Source organism: Drosophila mojavensis, unplaced genomic scaffold (assembly GCF_018153725.1).
Source record: "Drosophila mojavensis isolate 15081-1352.22 unplaced genomic scaffold, ASM1815372v1 contig_36, whole genome shotgun sequence".
NCBI classification, from domain to species: Eukaryota; Metazoa; Arthropoda; class Insecta; order Diptera; family Drosophilidae; genus Drosophila; species Drosophila mojavensis.
In genome coordinates this window covers 21,529,336-21,542,845 of record NW_025318858.1, presented here as the reverse complement: position 1 = coordinate 21,542,845, position 13,510 = coordinate 21,529,336, and the positions used below count along the sequence as shown (strand labels likewise).

The 13,510-nt window shown below is 36.4% G+C and overlaps 2 protein-coding genes and 1 long non-coding RNA gene across 4 annotated transcripts; 1 reads left to right on the top strand and 2 right to left on the bottom strand.

Annotated features, from left to right (window-relative positions):
- Window positions 1-3,059: 3,059 nt before the first annotated feature.
- LOC6577506 (cytochrome b5) lies at window positions 3,060-4,163 on the top strand. Its single transcript, XM_002003435.4, has one exon. It carries the CDS (start codon window positions 3,430-3,432, stop codon window positions 3,847-3,849), a length of 420 nt encoding a protein of 139 aa, XP_002003471.1. The 5' UTR covers window positions 3,060-3,429; the 3' UTR covers window positions 3,850-4,163.
- Window positions 4,164-7,611: 3,448 nt separating this feature from the next.
- On the bottom strand, window positions 7,612-13,086 carry LOC6577505 (class E basic helix-loop-helix protein 22). Of its 2 annotated transcripts, none has more exons than XM_015165703.3 (4): window positions 12,849-13,086; window positions 11,232-11,724; window positions 8,040-8,153; window positions 7,612-7,982 (listed from the first exon to the last, which is right to left on the bottom strand). In XM_015165703.3, exons 2-4 carry the CDS (start codon window positions 11,708-11,710, stop codon window positions 7,850-7,852), a joined length of 726 nt encoding a protein of 241 aa, XP_015021189.1. In that variant the 5' UTR covers window positions 11,711-11,724; window positions 12,849-13,086; the 3' UTR covers window positions 7,612-7,849. The 2 variants fall into 2 exon arrangements, with proteins under 2 accessions (XP_015021189.1, XP_015021190.1); XM_015165704.3 differs by lacking the exon at window positions 12,849-13,086 and adding an exon at window positions 12,642-12,790.
- On the bottom strand, window positions 9,592-10,723 carry LOC116803944. The gene is made up of 2 exons (XR_004363975.2): window positions 9,877-10,723; window positions 9,592-9,821 (listed from the first exon to the last, which is right to left on the bottom strand). It is a non-coding gene; the product is annotated as an uncharacterized LOC116803944 (long non-coding RNA).
- Window positions 13,087-13,510: the final 424 nt, after the last annotated feature.

The following is a 13,510-nucleotide window of genomic DNA, read 5'->3' as shown; positions in this document are numbered from 1 at the left end:
AAAGTTCTCACACTATCAGCAATGGGATTCAGTGGGAAATTTTGTATGGTTTTTTTTTTCTCACTACAATTTTTAATCACAAATATTTGTGCTAATTATTGTTATTATTATTCATTTTGATGCTAAATTGCGTTGTAATATAATAATATTTTGCAAAAGTATGTATTATAATATTTAATGCTCAAGCCGATCAATACTTTAACTGTAACTTTAGTCTCAAAATGTTTCGCCTTCCTTAAATTGATAGATACTCTCATTTAAAGATACATTACCATATACATTTACTTTTCATACTAAATGAAATCAAATATTATATTAAATCCGGGTTCGAGACTCGAATTAGTTTTGAGCAGAACTTAAGCTCTAGCAGTCATTGTTGTTGATAAAAACGCTTCATTGATAATTCAACTTAATCAATATACTGAAATTTTTGGACTTTCTTTTATATTATATAAAGCATGACACGCACAAATTTAAATAATCCCAATAAATCTGCCTTGAGCTTAAAAATTGCTGATTTCAATGGACGTCACAATTTAAATGAATGATAGACCCTTAGGGTGATTCGATCAAAGCTGAAAATAAATAAGAATTATATAGTGATAATCTTGATATAGCACTCAGCCGATAAAGCCGATATTCCATACTCTCAATGGGTATATATATATATATATATATATATCTAATACCATGTTTTTTCTTTGGTCTTGGATTCTAAAATCTCTAACATCATGAATAGAAGCTATGTGTGATATAATTTTTATGATTGAGCACGCACCAAGTAGGCGTATCCAAAGTTGTAAGACGAGACTACCAAGTACTATGTTTCAAATCGGAATTCTTTATCTTTACTAACGGCCAACTATGGTTAGCCCATTCATTTCGTAAGCTAGTGTAAAGGGCTTTAGAAAATATATATTTTTAATATTATATTTTTTTTGTTTTTGCTTGAAATATCTGTACGAAAAATAATTGGTTACAATTTATCAAAAATAAAATAAAATAAAATATAAATTGCAGGAAAATATACAAATTGTGATATATATATATATATATATATATATATATATATATATACATATATAATGATAATATATATACGTATATCTATTGAAATTTGAGCACAAAAATATTATTATTGTTTCATTTTATTTTATTTTATTATTTTATTTTATTTACTTTTTTTTTTTTTTTTTTTTTTTTTTAATATGAATATATGTATTTGTATTGTATTGCTGTATTAATTGCAAGCACAAATTGTAAACACAAACGGTGCTATATTATTTATACATATGTATTAATATAAATATATTTGTTTACATATATACATACATGTCTCAATAAAGTAAGCAATAAATAAAGCGTAAAGCATTTGAATACGCTTTTAATAGCTCGCAATTAATTAATTGAGTCGATCGTTAGTTGTCTGTAAATCATGAAGTGATACACAATCGCTGTATATATTGCATGATTACAAACTGATTATTTTTATTTATTTATTTATTTATTTTTGCTGGAAATAAATTTTACTTTTAAAATACCTTGATTTACTTTTGTTGAATTGAAAGTTTAGTTGGGCAATTTAGCTCAAAAGAGCGAATCTACATAAGTATTTACCTCTGTATGTCGTATTTCATATATTATTATTGTTATTATTATTATTATTTTTATACCCTGAACCCATTGAAAATGGGAAATCAGGGTATAATGGTTTTGTTAAAAGTATGTAACAGGCAGAAGGAGGCGTGGCAGACCCCACAAAGTATATATATTCTTGATCAGGGCGACGAGCTAAGTCGATTTGGCCCTGTCCGTCTGTCTGTCCGTCCGTCCGTCCGTCCGTCCGTCCGTCCGTCCGTCCGTCCGTATGTATGAACGCGTCGATTTCAGAAGATATAAGAGCTAGAGACTTGAAATTTTTTTTCCTAGGTCCGTGTATATCACGCGCATATCAAGTTTTTCTTTAAATATCGATAACTACTCCCGATATTTTATTATCGATCAAAAACCTTATCGAATGCTAGTTATTTAATTATATCTCCTACACCTTTAGAGCTAGAGCTTCCAAATTTTAAATGTAGACTTATATATATTTTATATAATTTCGATTTTTGTTGTAATTTTCCCCCCACCCTTATATCCTCCCCCTCACCCTCACCTTTTTAAAAGACGTATTTCAAGTACTAGAGACTTGTGCTTTGGAATGTACATACATTTGAACATTATGATTATGTTCTGAAAGTTTCATTAGGATTGTACATCTAGAAATTAAATTATTCAACAAAGAAATTCTTATAATGTTGCCCACACTACAGCGCAGCCCAAGCGCAGTCGCTGCTTACTGCGCAGTTAGCAGAGCGCGTTCTAATACGTGCGTGTGTATGTATGTGTGCCGAAAAGAAGTGCAGAGTGAATATCAGATTAGAGGGTTTAGGGTATCTCCTAGTCGAGCAGTCTCGACTAGAGTCCTCTTACTTGTTTTTTTTTAATTCCCACAATCTTCAGAGATTAAAGAATTTGTTTATTAACAGGTTTCGATTGTGTCGGAAATTAATGTTTTTATTTTTTTTTCCTAGTTTGTTTTATTTTGCTCAGCAGCTCAGCTACGCGAATTTCATCAAATTATTTTATAATTATCTCAGTTTAAACATTTCTTATATTAGGCTTACCACGCGTACGTCAAAGTACTTCATATCAGTCTCTTCTTTGAGCTGAACTATTGAGCATATATAATAAGCAAATATATAATAATTATTTTTATTATATTTCCTCTAGAAAGTTCTTAGTTAGCTTATGTAAATCTTCACAGAGCTTACTCACTCATATTTCTCTCCTCCTTTCCCTTTAGAGGGTATCAAATGTTATGCTGCGCTCTCTCAGCAATACTTTCACGCACATCGCATCGTGAGCTGATAATTGCACAAGTTTTATAAATTTGATAGTCGAAATATATATTCGTATGAGTATGTAACAATTTGTCTAGCCGCCCGTTCGTTGGCTGTAGCTGTGGCTCGTGGTCGGTCGCTGGAAACCTTATCAGCGCTCGTAGCGAGCTAGAGCTTCAGCTCGAAATTCACGTGTTGTCGGTTATAAAGCGATTACGGCTGATGCCGCGATCGACACTCGATTGCCAGTAGCCACACGAGGCACAACCAAATACCGGACCGGTCCAACAGCCAAGCCCAAAAGAAGCCAAAGATCAGACAGATTGACAGAGTCAAAAAGAGAGAGAGTGAGAGAGAGAGAGAGAGAGAACACGACTAGTTGACGCTCCAATTGGCACACGGGTGACGCCGTTGCGATAAGAGCATAATATAATAATAATAAAAAGCTAAACTATATAAAGACACGTCTTGCACACAAAATAAAAAGTGAAAGTTGAGACAACCTCGTCCAGTTGCATTTGTAAGAGTCAATTACCGGAACCAAATGGCATTCGCACTGACAAATCTGCTGCAAACGCTGCGCATTGGCTCGCTGGGCATCAACAAATCGGATGCCAGCGATGCGATTCTAGTAGAGAAGGCCAAGGCGAAGATCGACTTGCAGTTGGCTGTGCCGGAGATAACGCTGGAGGAGGTGGCACATCATGATAGCTTCGACGATTGCTGGATTGTTATCTACGATCGGGTCTACGATGTGACGCACTTTCTGCGCGAGCATCCTGGCGGCGATGACGTCATCATGGACCATGCCGGAAGAGATGCGACTATTGCCTTCCACGGCACCGGACACTCACGCCACGCTGTAGAGCAAATGCGTCAGTTCCTGATCGGTGAGCTGCCGCCGGATCAATGCATCTTTCGCACGGGCCAGAACAAGGTCCTGTCCTCGGGCATACCGGATTGATTGGCAGGGGAAGGCATCCCAATAGCTTGCCGTCCGATGCTTTAGCATTTCTATAATATATTTATATTTATTTCGCATCTAGAGTATTCTCATCTTATTAGATTTGATGGATTGTTTCTATTCCATTTATAGACTTGATAATAGCAAGTTCATTATTACTTCATTATTACTTATTATTATTACCTTGCTATTTAAACTATTCGTTCTTAAGTGTGTTTGTCTTGCATCTAAATATTGAGTGTTATTAAATGTTTATTATTTTTTAATGAAAATGAAAAAAAACAATGATGTTGCAATTTTAGACTTGGCGTATGCGAAAAGGCGATTCACTAAGAGGGAAGTTTATACAATGATTGAACTACATATAACTGCTTTAAATAGAATGGAATAAATTTTTGTGTGCTCATTTACGAATCCATCAGCTATAAACAAAATTTAGGAAAACGTCTTTTTTTTGCAGCCACTGTCATTGTTTTTCAAAAACTATATTGCATATAATCTAGAATATATAAAGTATCTATTTGCATTACTGGTAAATACTGGGTATTCAGCCTTTCAAGTATTTAGTCGTCTTTCTGATAAAGATTATATGTTTATAGTTTATTATATTATAAATTGCCATTTACATATTTATGAATTTCAAAGCCCACTTGATAAAGTGCTCCATGATTAATATCCATTTATTGTCATGCTGGGGGTTTTTACTACCAAGCTGCTTGTACATCTAAGTTGTGGTCAATGGTAATCGATATGCTGCTTAATAATAATATTAGTTACTTCATTTTATATATGGGAAATTTTGATATTGTGATCATCATCGAGAGGCAATTCCTTAGAAATTGTACATTAATAATAAATGTACAGTGGATACTCTGTTAACGAACACCTTTTTTGGGGAAAATAAGTTTCGCATAACGATCAACAGAAAAATTTTAAAACTGACCAGTTAAGCATTTTTATACTCTGAACCCATTGAAAATGTTAAATCAGGGTATTATAATTTTATTGAAATTTATGTAACAGGCAGAAAGAGGCGTGGCAGACCCCACAAAGTATATATGTATATTCTTGATCATTGCGACGAGCTGAGTCGATTTGGCCCTGTCCGTCTGACTGTCCGTCCGTCTGTCCGTAGATTGAACGCGTCGATTTTAGAAGATATAAGAGCTATTTTTTTTTTTCAAATGTCCGTATATATAGCGCGGATATCGAGTTTATCACCAAAAATCGATAACTCATCCCGTTATTTTTTTATCAATAAAAACCTTATCGGAAATTAGTTATGAAATTATATCTCCTACATCTTTAAAGCTACAGTTTCCAAGTTTTTATTGTATACATTTTATACAATTTCATTTTTGGTTAAACTTTATCCCCCACTCCTATATTCAACCCCTCACCAACACCTTTTTAAAAGGCGTATTTCAAATACTAGAGGCTTGGCAAATACATGCATATTTATGTAATAACTATAATCTAAAAGTTTTATGAAGATCGTTCATCGAGAAGAAAAGATATGAAACAGTTAAGTTCCCATAATAAGCCACCACTAAAGCCAATGCGTGTTTATGCATGCGTGTGTGTGTAGTCCGAATTATTGAAATATCAGTTGCAAGAATGGTTTAGGGGATCTCCTAGTCGAGCAGTTTTGACTAGAGCTTTCTTACTTGTTTTTTTATTGCTCATACTGATTATTTTCGACTATCAATCTACACTGACATCATATATGTATATAAATGCATAAATGAAATGCTTGTAAAAGAACTAAATATCACTTAACAGCAAAGTGCAGCTGCGAACCTCATTTTTGATAATTTTTAATGTTTCGGTCGAAAGACTAACTCAAAACAACTAACTCCGATTGCTGCAGAGCAGGAATATACTATATATATACTAATCTATGCTTGTCTGTATTAGTTTGTGTATAAATCAACTCGAACCCATGACTGATTCAGCACATAGGCGAAGCAAAACAGAATCGAATTGAATTTGAGACACTATTTGGTAGTGAGGAAGGTTTAAAACTATCCCACGCTTCATATGGACACAGATACATACATGTATATCTGAGATACTGTTATCTCTCAGAATAAGTTACTCCCCGTCATCCATACTTTTGTATGGATTGTTGTTATGATCACGATCTGAAAGTTTCATGAAGAAAGTACATCCACAAGAAAAGTTATCAGCCAATTAACTTCCCATAGTAAGCAGACACTGCGTGCGTGCCTATATGTGTTAGTGAGTGTGTGTGTGTGTGTATTTCTTGTGTAAGCAGAAAGACGCAAAGAATTATTAAAATATCAGCTGCTCGAAGCGTTCAGGGGATCTCGTAGTCGAGCAGTCACGACTACAGCTTTTTTACTTGTTTAACACTATTTTGCATACAATTAATTTCGGTTTCACTCCTGGCAACAATATGTTACACGAAGCCCAGATACCCCCACTACACATACGAAATCAAATTGCCACAGCTAAACTCTGCGAATCACTAATAAACTCACGCAACTCCCCAATCATCAACATAATAAACAAGTAAGAACGTTGCAGCCGGGCGATACCAATTGCAGAATACTCATTCAGAGTATATAGTGCAATTTTCAAGTCTAGTGCGCAACAAAAAACAGGGCATGATCCCATTAAAATTGGAAAATCATCTATAGCTATTGCTATCATCATTGCAGCTAGGATCATCAAATTACATATATAATTTATACATAAGCATATAAGCATAAGCGCCGGCGATCTTTATTTTAGTTATTTTGACAAACATGCTATTTGGCTTGGGAGCGAGTTCAAATCCTGCGGAAAACTCTTTTTTGTTAATTGCTGACGGATTTAAATGCCGATTGCTACGCCCCTAGTGGCCGTAGACTCCCCAGTTCTTAGACCGAGCAACCGGAAACCTAAATGCAAAATTTGAATTCTTGCGCTCAAAAAATGTGAAAATTACAGGGTATTTTTCGATGTGCCACGGCCCCAAAGAGACATAAAAATTATTTTTAGGGAATCGATAAAGAAGGTTACCAGTAACTCAACTATCTAAATTTGACACTTTTGAAATCGGAGATATGCACGAGTATGTGTTCCAAATTTCAAGTCTCTAGCTTCAATAGCGCCGAAATCGATTGCGTTCATACGGACAGATGGACGGACAGCAAGACGGACATTGCACAAAACCAATATACTCATTTCACTTTCGTGAATGAGTATAAAAACTATAAACATAATACAGTTAAATACCAATTAACAATGACAGAATCATCAGCACTGCCAAAGTCTTTGATATCCCACACAAACATTATCCCAATAATATATACCCCACCATGGCACCTAAACACTCAATTAACGGGTTCCTCTCTCAGAAAGTATCTAAAGACCTCAACTTCTCCTCCCATATACAACAAATTATTTAAGCAAATCCTTGACGACAGCAAAAAATACAAAACCATATTCACAGACGGCTCCCAAATAAACAAAATCACATCTTACTCATAACGAACGAACACAACATAATAAAATCAGGCTTAATAGCATTCTACTCAACAGTTTTTTCAGCTGAAATCATCGCGATTACAGAAGCCCTCAATATGAAAAAAAAAAAAAAAAGCCCGGCAAATGTACATACAAATATTAAATAGTAATTTAACATAGGAAATTATTTTAAAATTGTATACACAGTTTATATGTATATGTACATACATATACACAACTTTCGTCATACCAAATGTGTTCTATTAGATAATGCGTGGAGCAAAACTATTTGTTTTTTCTATAATTTTTTTATTGCTCATACTGATTATTTTCAACTTACAATCTACCTGACATCATATATATAAATGCATAAATGAAATGCTTATAAAAGAACTAAATATCACTTAACAGATGCTCAACCTCTTGCTTGACTAGTACACAAATATTTGGCTCATCAATTGACTTAAATGTAGACGTATTGCTTCTCATTCTCGCTCTCACTCTGCCTCTCTTTCCCTCTCTCTCCTTAGCTGCTGCTACTGCTTGTGGGCGGCTCATTATGTGGTCCTTGGAGAAGCGCTTGCAATTTGGCCGCTGCCGGAAAGGCTCCCAAGTCCAAGGGAGCAGCGCCCGTAGTGCTCTGTATGTACGCCAACAGCCTAAGAAATAAGGTGAGAATGAATGTGCTTGTCAAGTTTTGCATAGGGTTTACTTACCTGCGTAGCTCCTCCAGTGCATTCTGCTGCATCAATATATAGTTCTTGGCCAGCAGCAAGGTCGCAATTTTCGAGAGTTTCCGGACTGACGGTGAGTGAGCATAGGGTATAACACTGCAAAGAGATAAGAAATCAAATATCTGACTTAAATTTCATTTTCAAGCAACGAAACTTATTGATTTTTTATTAACAATAATCAACTCTTAGGCTTCCGCGTAAAATTTCAGTATCAAGAGTATTATCAAATTTACGCTCACAGCCTAATGCACGCCAACTCGCACTCTTCTTTGGTCATAAGAACATTTTAACTGCTCGAGCAGCCAGTAAATTCAAAGCTTTTGCATGTTTTCTTCTCCCGGTAGTAGGATACCAGCAGGAGCTGACCATCTGCGAACCTCATTTTTGATAGTACTTAGCCCTTCTATCGAGCAACTAACTCCGATTGCTACAGAGCAGGATTATATATACTAATCTATGTGTGTATGTATTAGTTTGTGTATAAATCAAAACAAACCCATGACTGATTCGACTGATTCGGCAAATAGGCGAAGCAAAACAGAATCGAATTGAATTGGAGACACTATTTGGCAATGAGGAATTGCAAGGTTTCAAGTGGACGTATATACATATATGCAAATCTCTTTGGCGTATCTCATCAATGCTGACACTTTTTAAAAGGATCTTTAGCCAAACAGTGACGGAAGATCAAAGATCAAAGATACAGGGTCATAGATGACATATATGTCAGATTGTCAGGCATTAAGGGAGCTCAACACTGCTCACTCTTTTCAAGAAGCTCCGCACGAAAGAAGCAAATGCCACGCCTCTGATTCATAAAACAAGCTGATTTATTCATATTATCAAATTTAGCCTCGCAGCCACTTGCACACCCTCTTACACAGTGTTTTACTGAAGAATACATTTTCACTGTTCGAGCAGCCATTATAAACAAAGCTTTTGCATTTTCTATGTTTCTTGTAGTAGGACCAGGTAGTGCTAGGAGCAGCTCTGCAATGCGAGCCATTGATACCATTTATTCCTGGCTTGTCAAAACATTTACCTGCAGACGACGTAAAAGTTAGTGTAATCTCTCAGGAATAGTTATTCAGACTTGCGATGTTTCCAAGCGTATGACAGGCTGAGGAGAGCGACGAATAGGCAAAGAGCAGCTGCAAACCTCATTTTTGTCAATTGTGCTTCTGTCGAAAGACTAACTTAAAACAACTAACTCAGATTGCTGCAGAGTAGGACTGTATACTGATCTATTTGTGTCTACATTAGTTTGTGTATAAACCAAGTCGAGCCCATGAGTGATTCGACTGATTCAGCAAATAGGCGAATCAAAACAGAATCGAATTGAATTTGAGACACTATTTGGCAATGAGGAATTGTATATATGTAAATCTCTTTGGCGTATCTCATCAATGCTGACACTTTTTAAGAAAATCATATGTATGACATATATGTCAGATTGTCGGTCATTAAGGGAGCTCAACACTGCTCACTCTTTTCAAGAAGCTGCGCACGAAAGAAGCAAATGCCACGCCTTTGATTCATAAAACAAGCTGACTTATTCATATTATCAAATTTAGCCTAGCCGCCACTTGCACGCCATCAAGCAACTTATTTTACTGAAGAATACATTACGACTGCACGAGCAGCCAGTATAAAAAATGCTTAGACATGTTTCATTATTCTGATAGTAGGACCAAGCAGGACTAGGAGCAGCAAAGCATATCCAAACATTGTTACCATTCATTCCTGGCCTGTCGAGACATCTGCCTGCAGACAACGTAAAAGTCAGTGTTATCCCTTAGGATAAGTTATTCAGACTTACGATCTCGCCGAGCGAAGGACAGGCAAAGGAGAGCGAGAAATAGGAAAAGAGCAGCTGCGAACCTCATTTTTGATAGTACTTAGCCCTTCTATCGAGCAACAACTAACTATATATACTAATCTATGTTTGTCTGTACTAGTTTGTGTATAAATCAAGTCGAACCCATAGCTGATTCTGCACATAGGCAAAGCAAAACAGAATCGAATTGAATTGGAGACACTATTTGGCAGTGAGGAATTGCAAGGCTTAAAACTATCCCACGCTTCATATGGACACAGATACATACAGACATACAGATATATATCTGCGCAAATCTGATCAATGCTCCAACTCTTTAAGAGGCTGTTCAATTAAACAGTGACGGGAGATCAAAGATAAAGGCGCTGCCTAAATACTGTCAGCTTGTCAGTCATTAAGGCAGCTCAACATTGTTCACTCCTTTTAAGAGGCTACACACGAAAGATACAAATGCCACGCCACAGTTTCATTTATTCATATCACAATATTTATATTTTTCCAACTGTTTAAGCGCACGCTCTTTCGCACTCTTCTTGAGTGGCGAAAAGATTAGTACTACTCGAGCAGCCGGTAAATATAAAGCTTTTGCCAGTTTTATCTTCCTTGTAGTAGGACCAAAAAATCCGACGAGCACTATAGCATTGCATACCATTGATACCATTTACTCCTAGCTTGTCCCGACATCGGGCTGCAGATGATGTAAAAGGCAGAGCAACCTCTCAGGATCAGTTATTTAGACTTAAGATCTTGCCGAGCGAAGGACAGGCCAAAGAGAGCGAGGAATAGTACTTAGCCCTTCTATCGAGCAACTGACTAAGATTGCTGCAGAGCAGGATTATATATACTAATCTATGTGTGTCTGTATTAGTTTGTGTATAAATCAAGACAAACCCATGACTGATTCGACTGATTCAGCAAATAGGCGAAGCAAAACAGAATCGAATTGAATTGGAGACACTATTTGGCAATGAGGAATTGCAAGGTTTAAAGATATTCGATTCTTCAATTGGACGTATATACATATATGCAAATCTCTTTGGCGTATCTCATCAATGCTGACACGTTTGAAGAGGATCGTCAATCAAACAATTTTCACTTTCATTTCTAAAGCTCCTGCGGCTTAGTTGGCGCATTGATCACCAATCATTGTTGAACTCATTGATTAATTGATCAGCAAACAATCTATATGTTATCCGTGGATACTCAAGTTCAGCTTATTCCCCCGAACAAACAACCACACTAATATTCGATTGCTTGAAGACTCAACCAACTGTCAATATCAATTATTATTTTAATTTGCTTTGAAATTAGTTGTTTTGTTTTTTAATAGTTTTTACCTGCGCAGCTCATCTAATGCATCGTTCAAATCGTGCATTCGCCTTCGTTCCCGTGCATTGATATTCAGTCGTACCGTCTTGCCTTGACGATTCTTTTGCTTGCCCCCGTTGGGTCCGCCTCCAACAGGTCCGCCACTCATGCCGCCTCCAATGCTTGACAGGGCTGCCGTCGTGGTGCCACCACTAATAGCCGCAATCGCTGCTGCCGTGGGACTCAGCGGTTTGTCCTGTGCACTCGGTCCGGGCTTGTTCTCATCCGTGGGCGTCAGGCTCTGCTGCGTCATGCCCAGACCCTGGGCATAGAAGCCGCCCAGCCCGACGGAGCCAAGGGGCGTGCGACGTCCGGGCACGCTCTGCGGTGGACTGGCCGTTGGTGCAGGATGTCCATGGGCGCCCAACATATTGGCGGTGGGCGGTATGGGCAGATGTCCATGACCAGGCAGTCCCGGAAAGCCGAAAGACAAGTTCGAGGGATCCATTTATAGCGTATACCCTGTAAATAGCACGGAGTGCGAAAAACAACGTTAAGGCTGAACAGGCAGAAGATGTGTAATAATAGGGTTGTCCACTCGATAGTTGTATACTGTGAATAGGGTTGAAATTGCTATCGGTGTGACGCCACCTAGCGGACGATTGAGCAAGCAGGTGTTTGCTTCAAGCTCAGCATAGAGGGCGTCTTGTGTCAGTTTTTTTTTAGATTATATGAGAATGAAGAAATTATATGAATCTAAACTGTTTTTTTTTATTATATGATAATCATTTTTTATTATTTATTTTAAATTAACTAGTAATTTAAAAAAAAATTAAGTATTTTTAAAATATATGCTGCTTAAAATTTATTTATTATTATTTATTTTAAATTAACTAGTAATTTAAAAAAAATTAAGTATTTTCAAAATATATTCTGTTTAAAATTTAAAATAAAAATATATGTATATGTTGTTCATTGATTTTTTTATATGCTTTTTCATGTTTCATTTTATTTTTTAAACTAACAAATTAAACTTTTAGTAATAAGGATTTATTTATAAATAAATAATGTTCTTTATTTTTATTAATTTATTATTATTATAAGTAATTTTTCAATGTCTTGTCATTTGCACGATGTCTAAAATTTATTTATTGTTAACGAACTTGATTAATAACAGTTTTTATATTTTTATATTTATTACAATATATTATATATTAACAATATTGACGATTTAAAGCTTTCCGAAAATGTTCCACAGATGGCGCTTCAGTGCCAAATTTTCACCCGTTACTGTACAAATTACAAACTGAATTTAATTCATAAAACACAAGAGAAAAAAAAACAGTTTTATTAAACATTCAAAAGATATGAAACAATTTTTTTAATTTTTTTTTTTTAGTATTTTTGGTTATTAATTATTTTTGAAAATAAATTATTACTTTTATTTACGCGTACGTACGCTCGCGTGCAACGACCGTAATAACACGCCGCACTTTAAGGATTATTTATTTAAATTAACCACAAAGCACCACAGACGCAACGCAACGAGCGTCAGAGTGAGAGCGCCGATAGCAAAAGAAATCGAAACGTATATACATATATATATACAATTATATGTATGTATATGTATAATAAAACGCACGCACCATAAAATTAAAATGCGGCTGCTGCTGCTGCTGATGCTGATGCTGTGGCAGGACTCGGATTCGATGCGCGAGTGTGAGTCGCCAGGAGTTGCGGGTGCCGGCCAAAAACAGCGCAGCGTTGATGCCTTTGCCGACCGCGATTTTGTGGTAGTATATTCAACGTATAACGATTTTCCGATTTTCACTGCTGCTGCTGCTGCTGCTGCTGCTGATGCTGGCTGAAGCCGCTGCTGCTCTGCTACGTCAGCGCTGCGAAACGATTATAATTTTTGCCTTGCCGGCGTCTGTGTTGCCTGGTGTTAATCTCGGCAGCGAAAGAATATTACAAGCACACACACAGACAAATCTGTGTATATACACGCTCTTCACACACATTCATAAATGTGTGCCGTTGACGTTGGTGGTTGACGTTTAGTGGTTGTACTTAATGCAGCATTCAAACCAATACCAGCACAAAAAAAAAAAAAAAAAAAAAAAAACAACATGCTGGATGGAAATCTCGCACAAGGACTATGAATCACTGGCCGTAGCACTTCTAATGCTCCGGGTACTACGAATACGAATACGAGCAACAGAAACACCAAAAACAGCAGAAAACAACAACGCAAATCATTCATTTTGGCTGAGTTTTTGCAACCCTGCTGCTTTTTGTCTCTGATTTC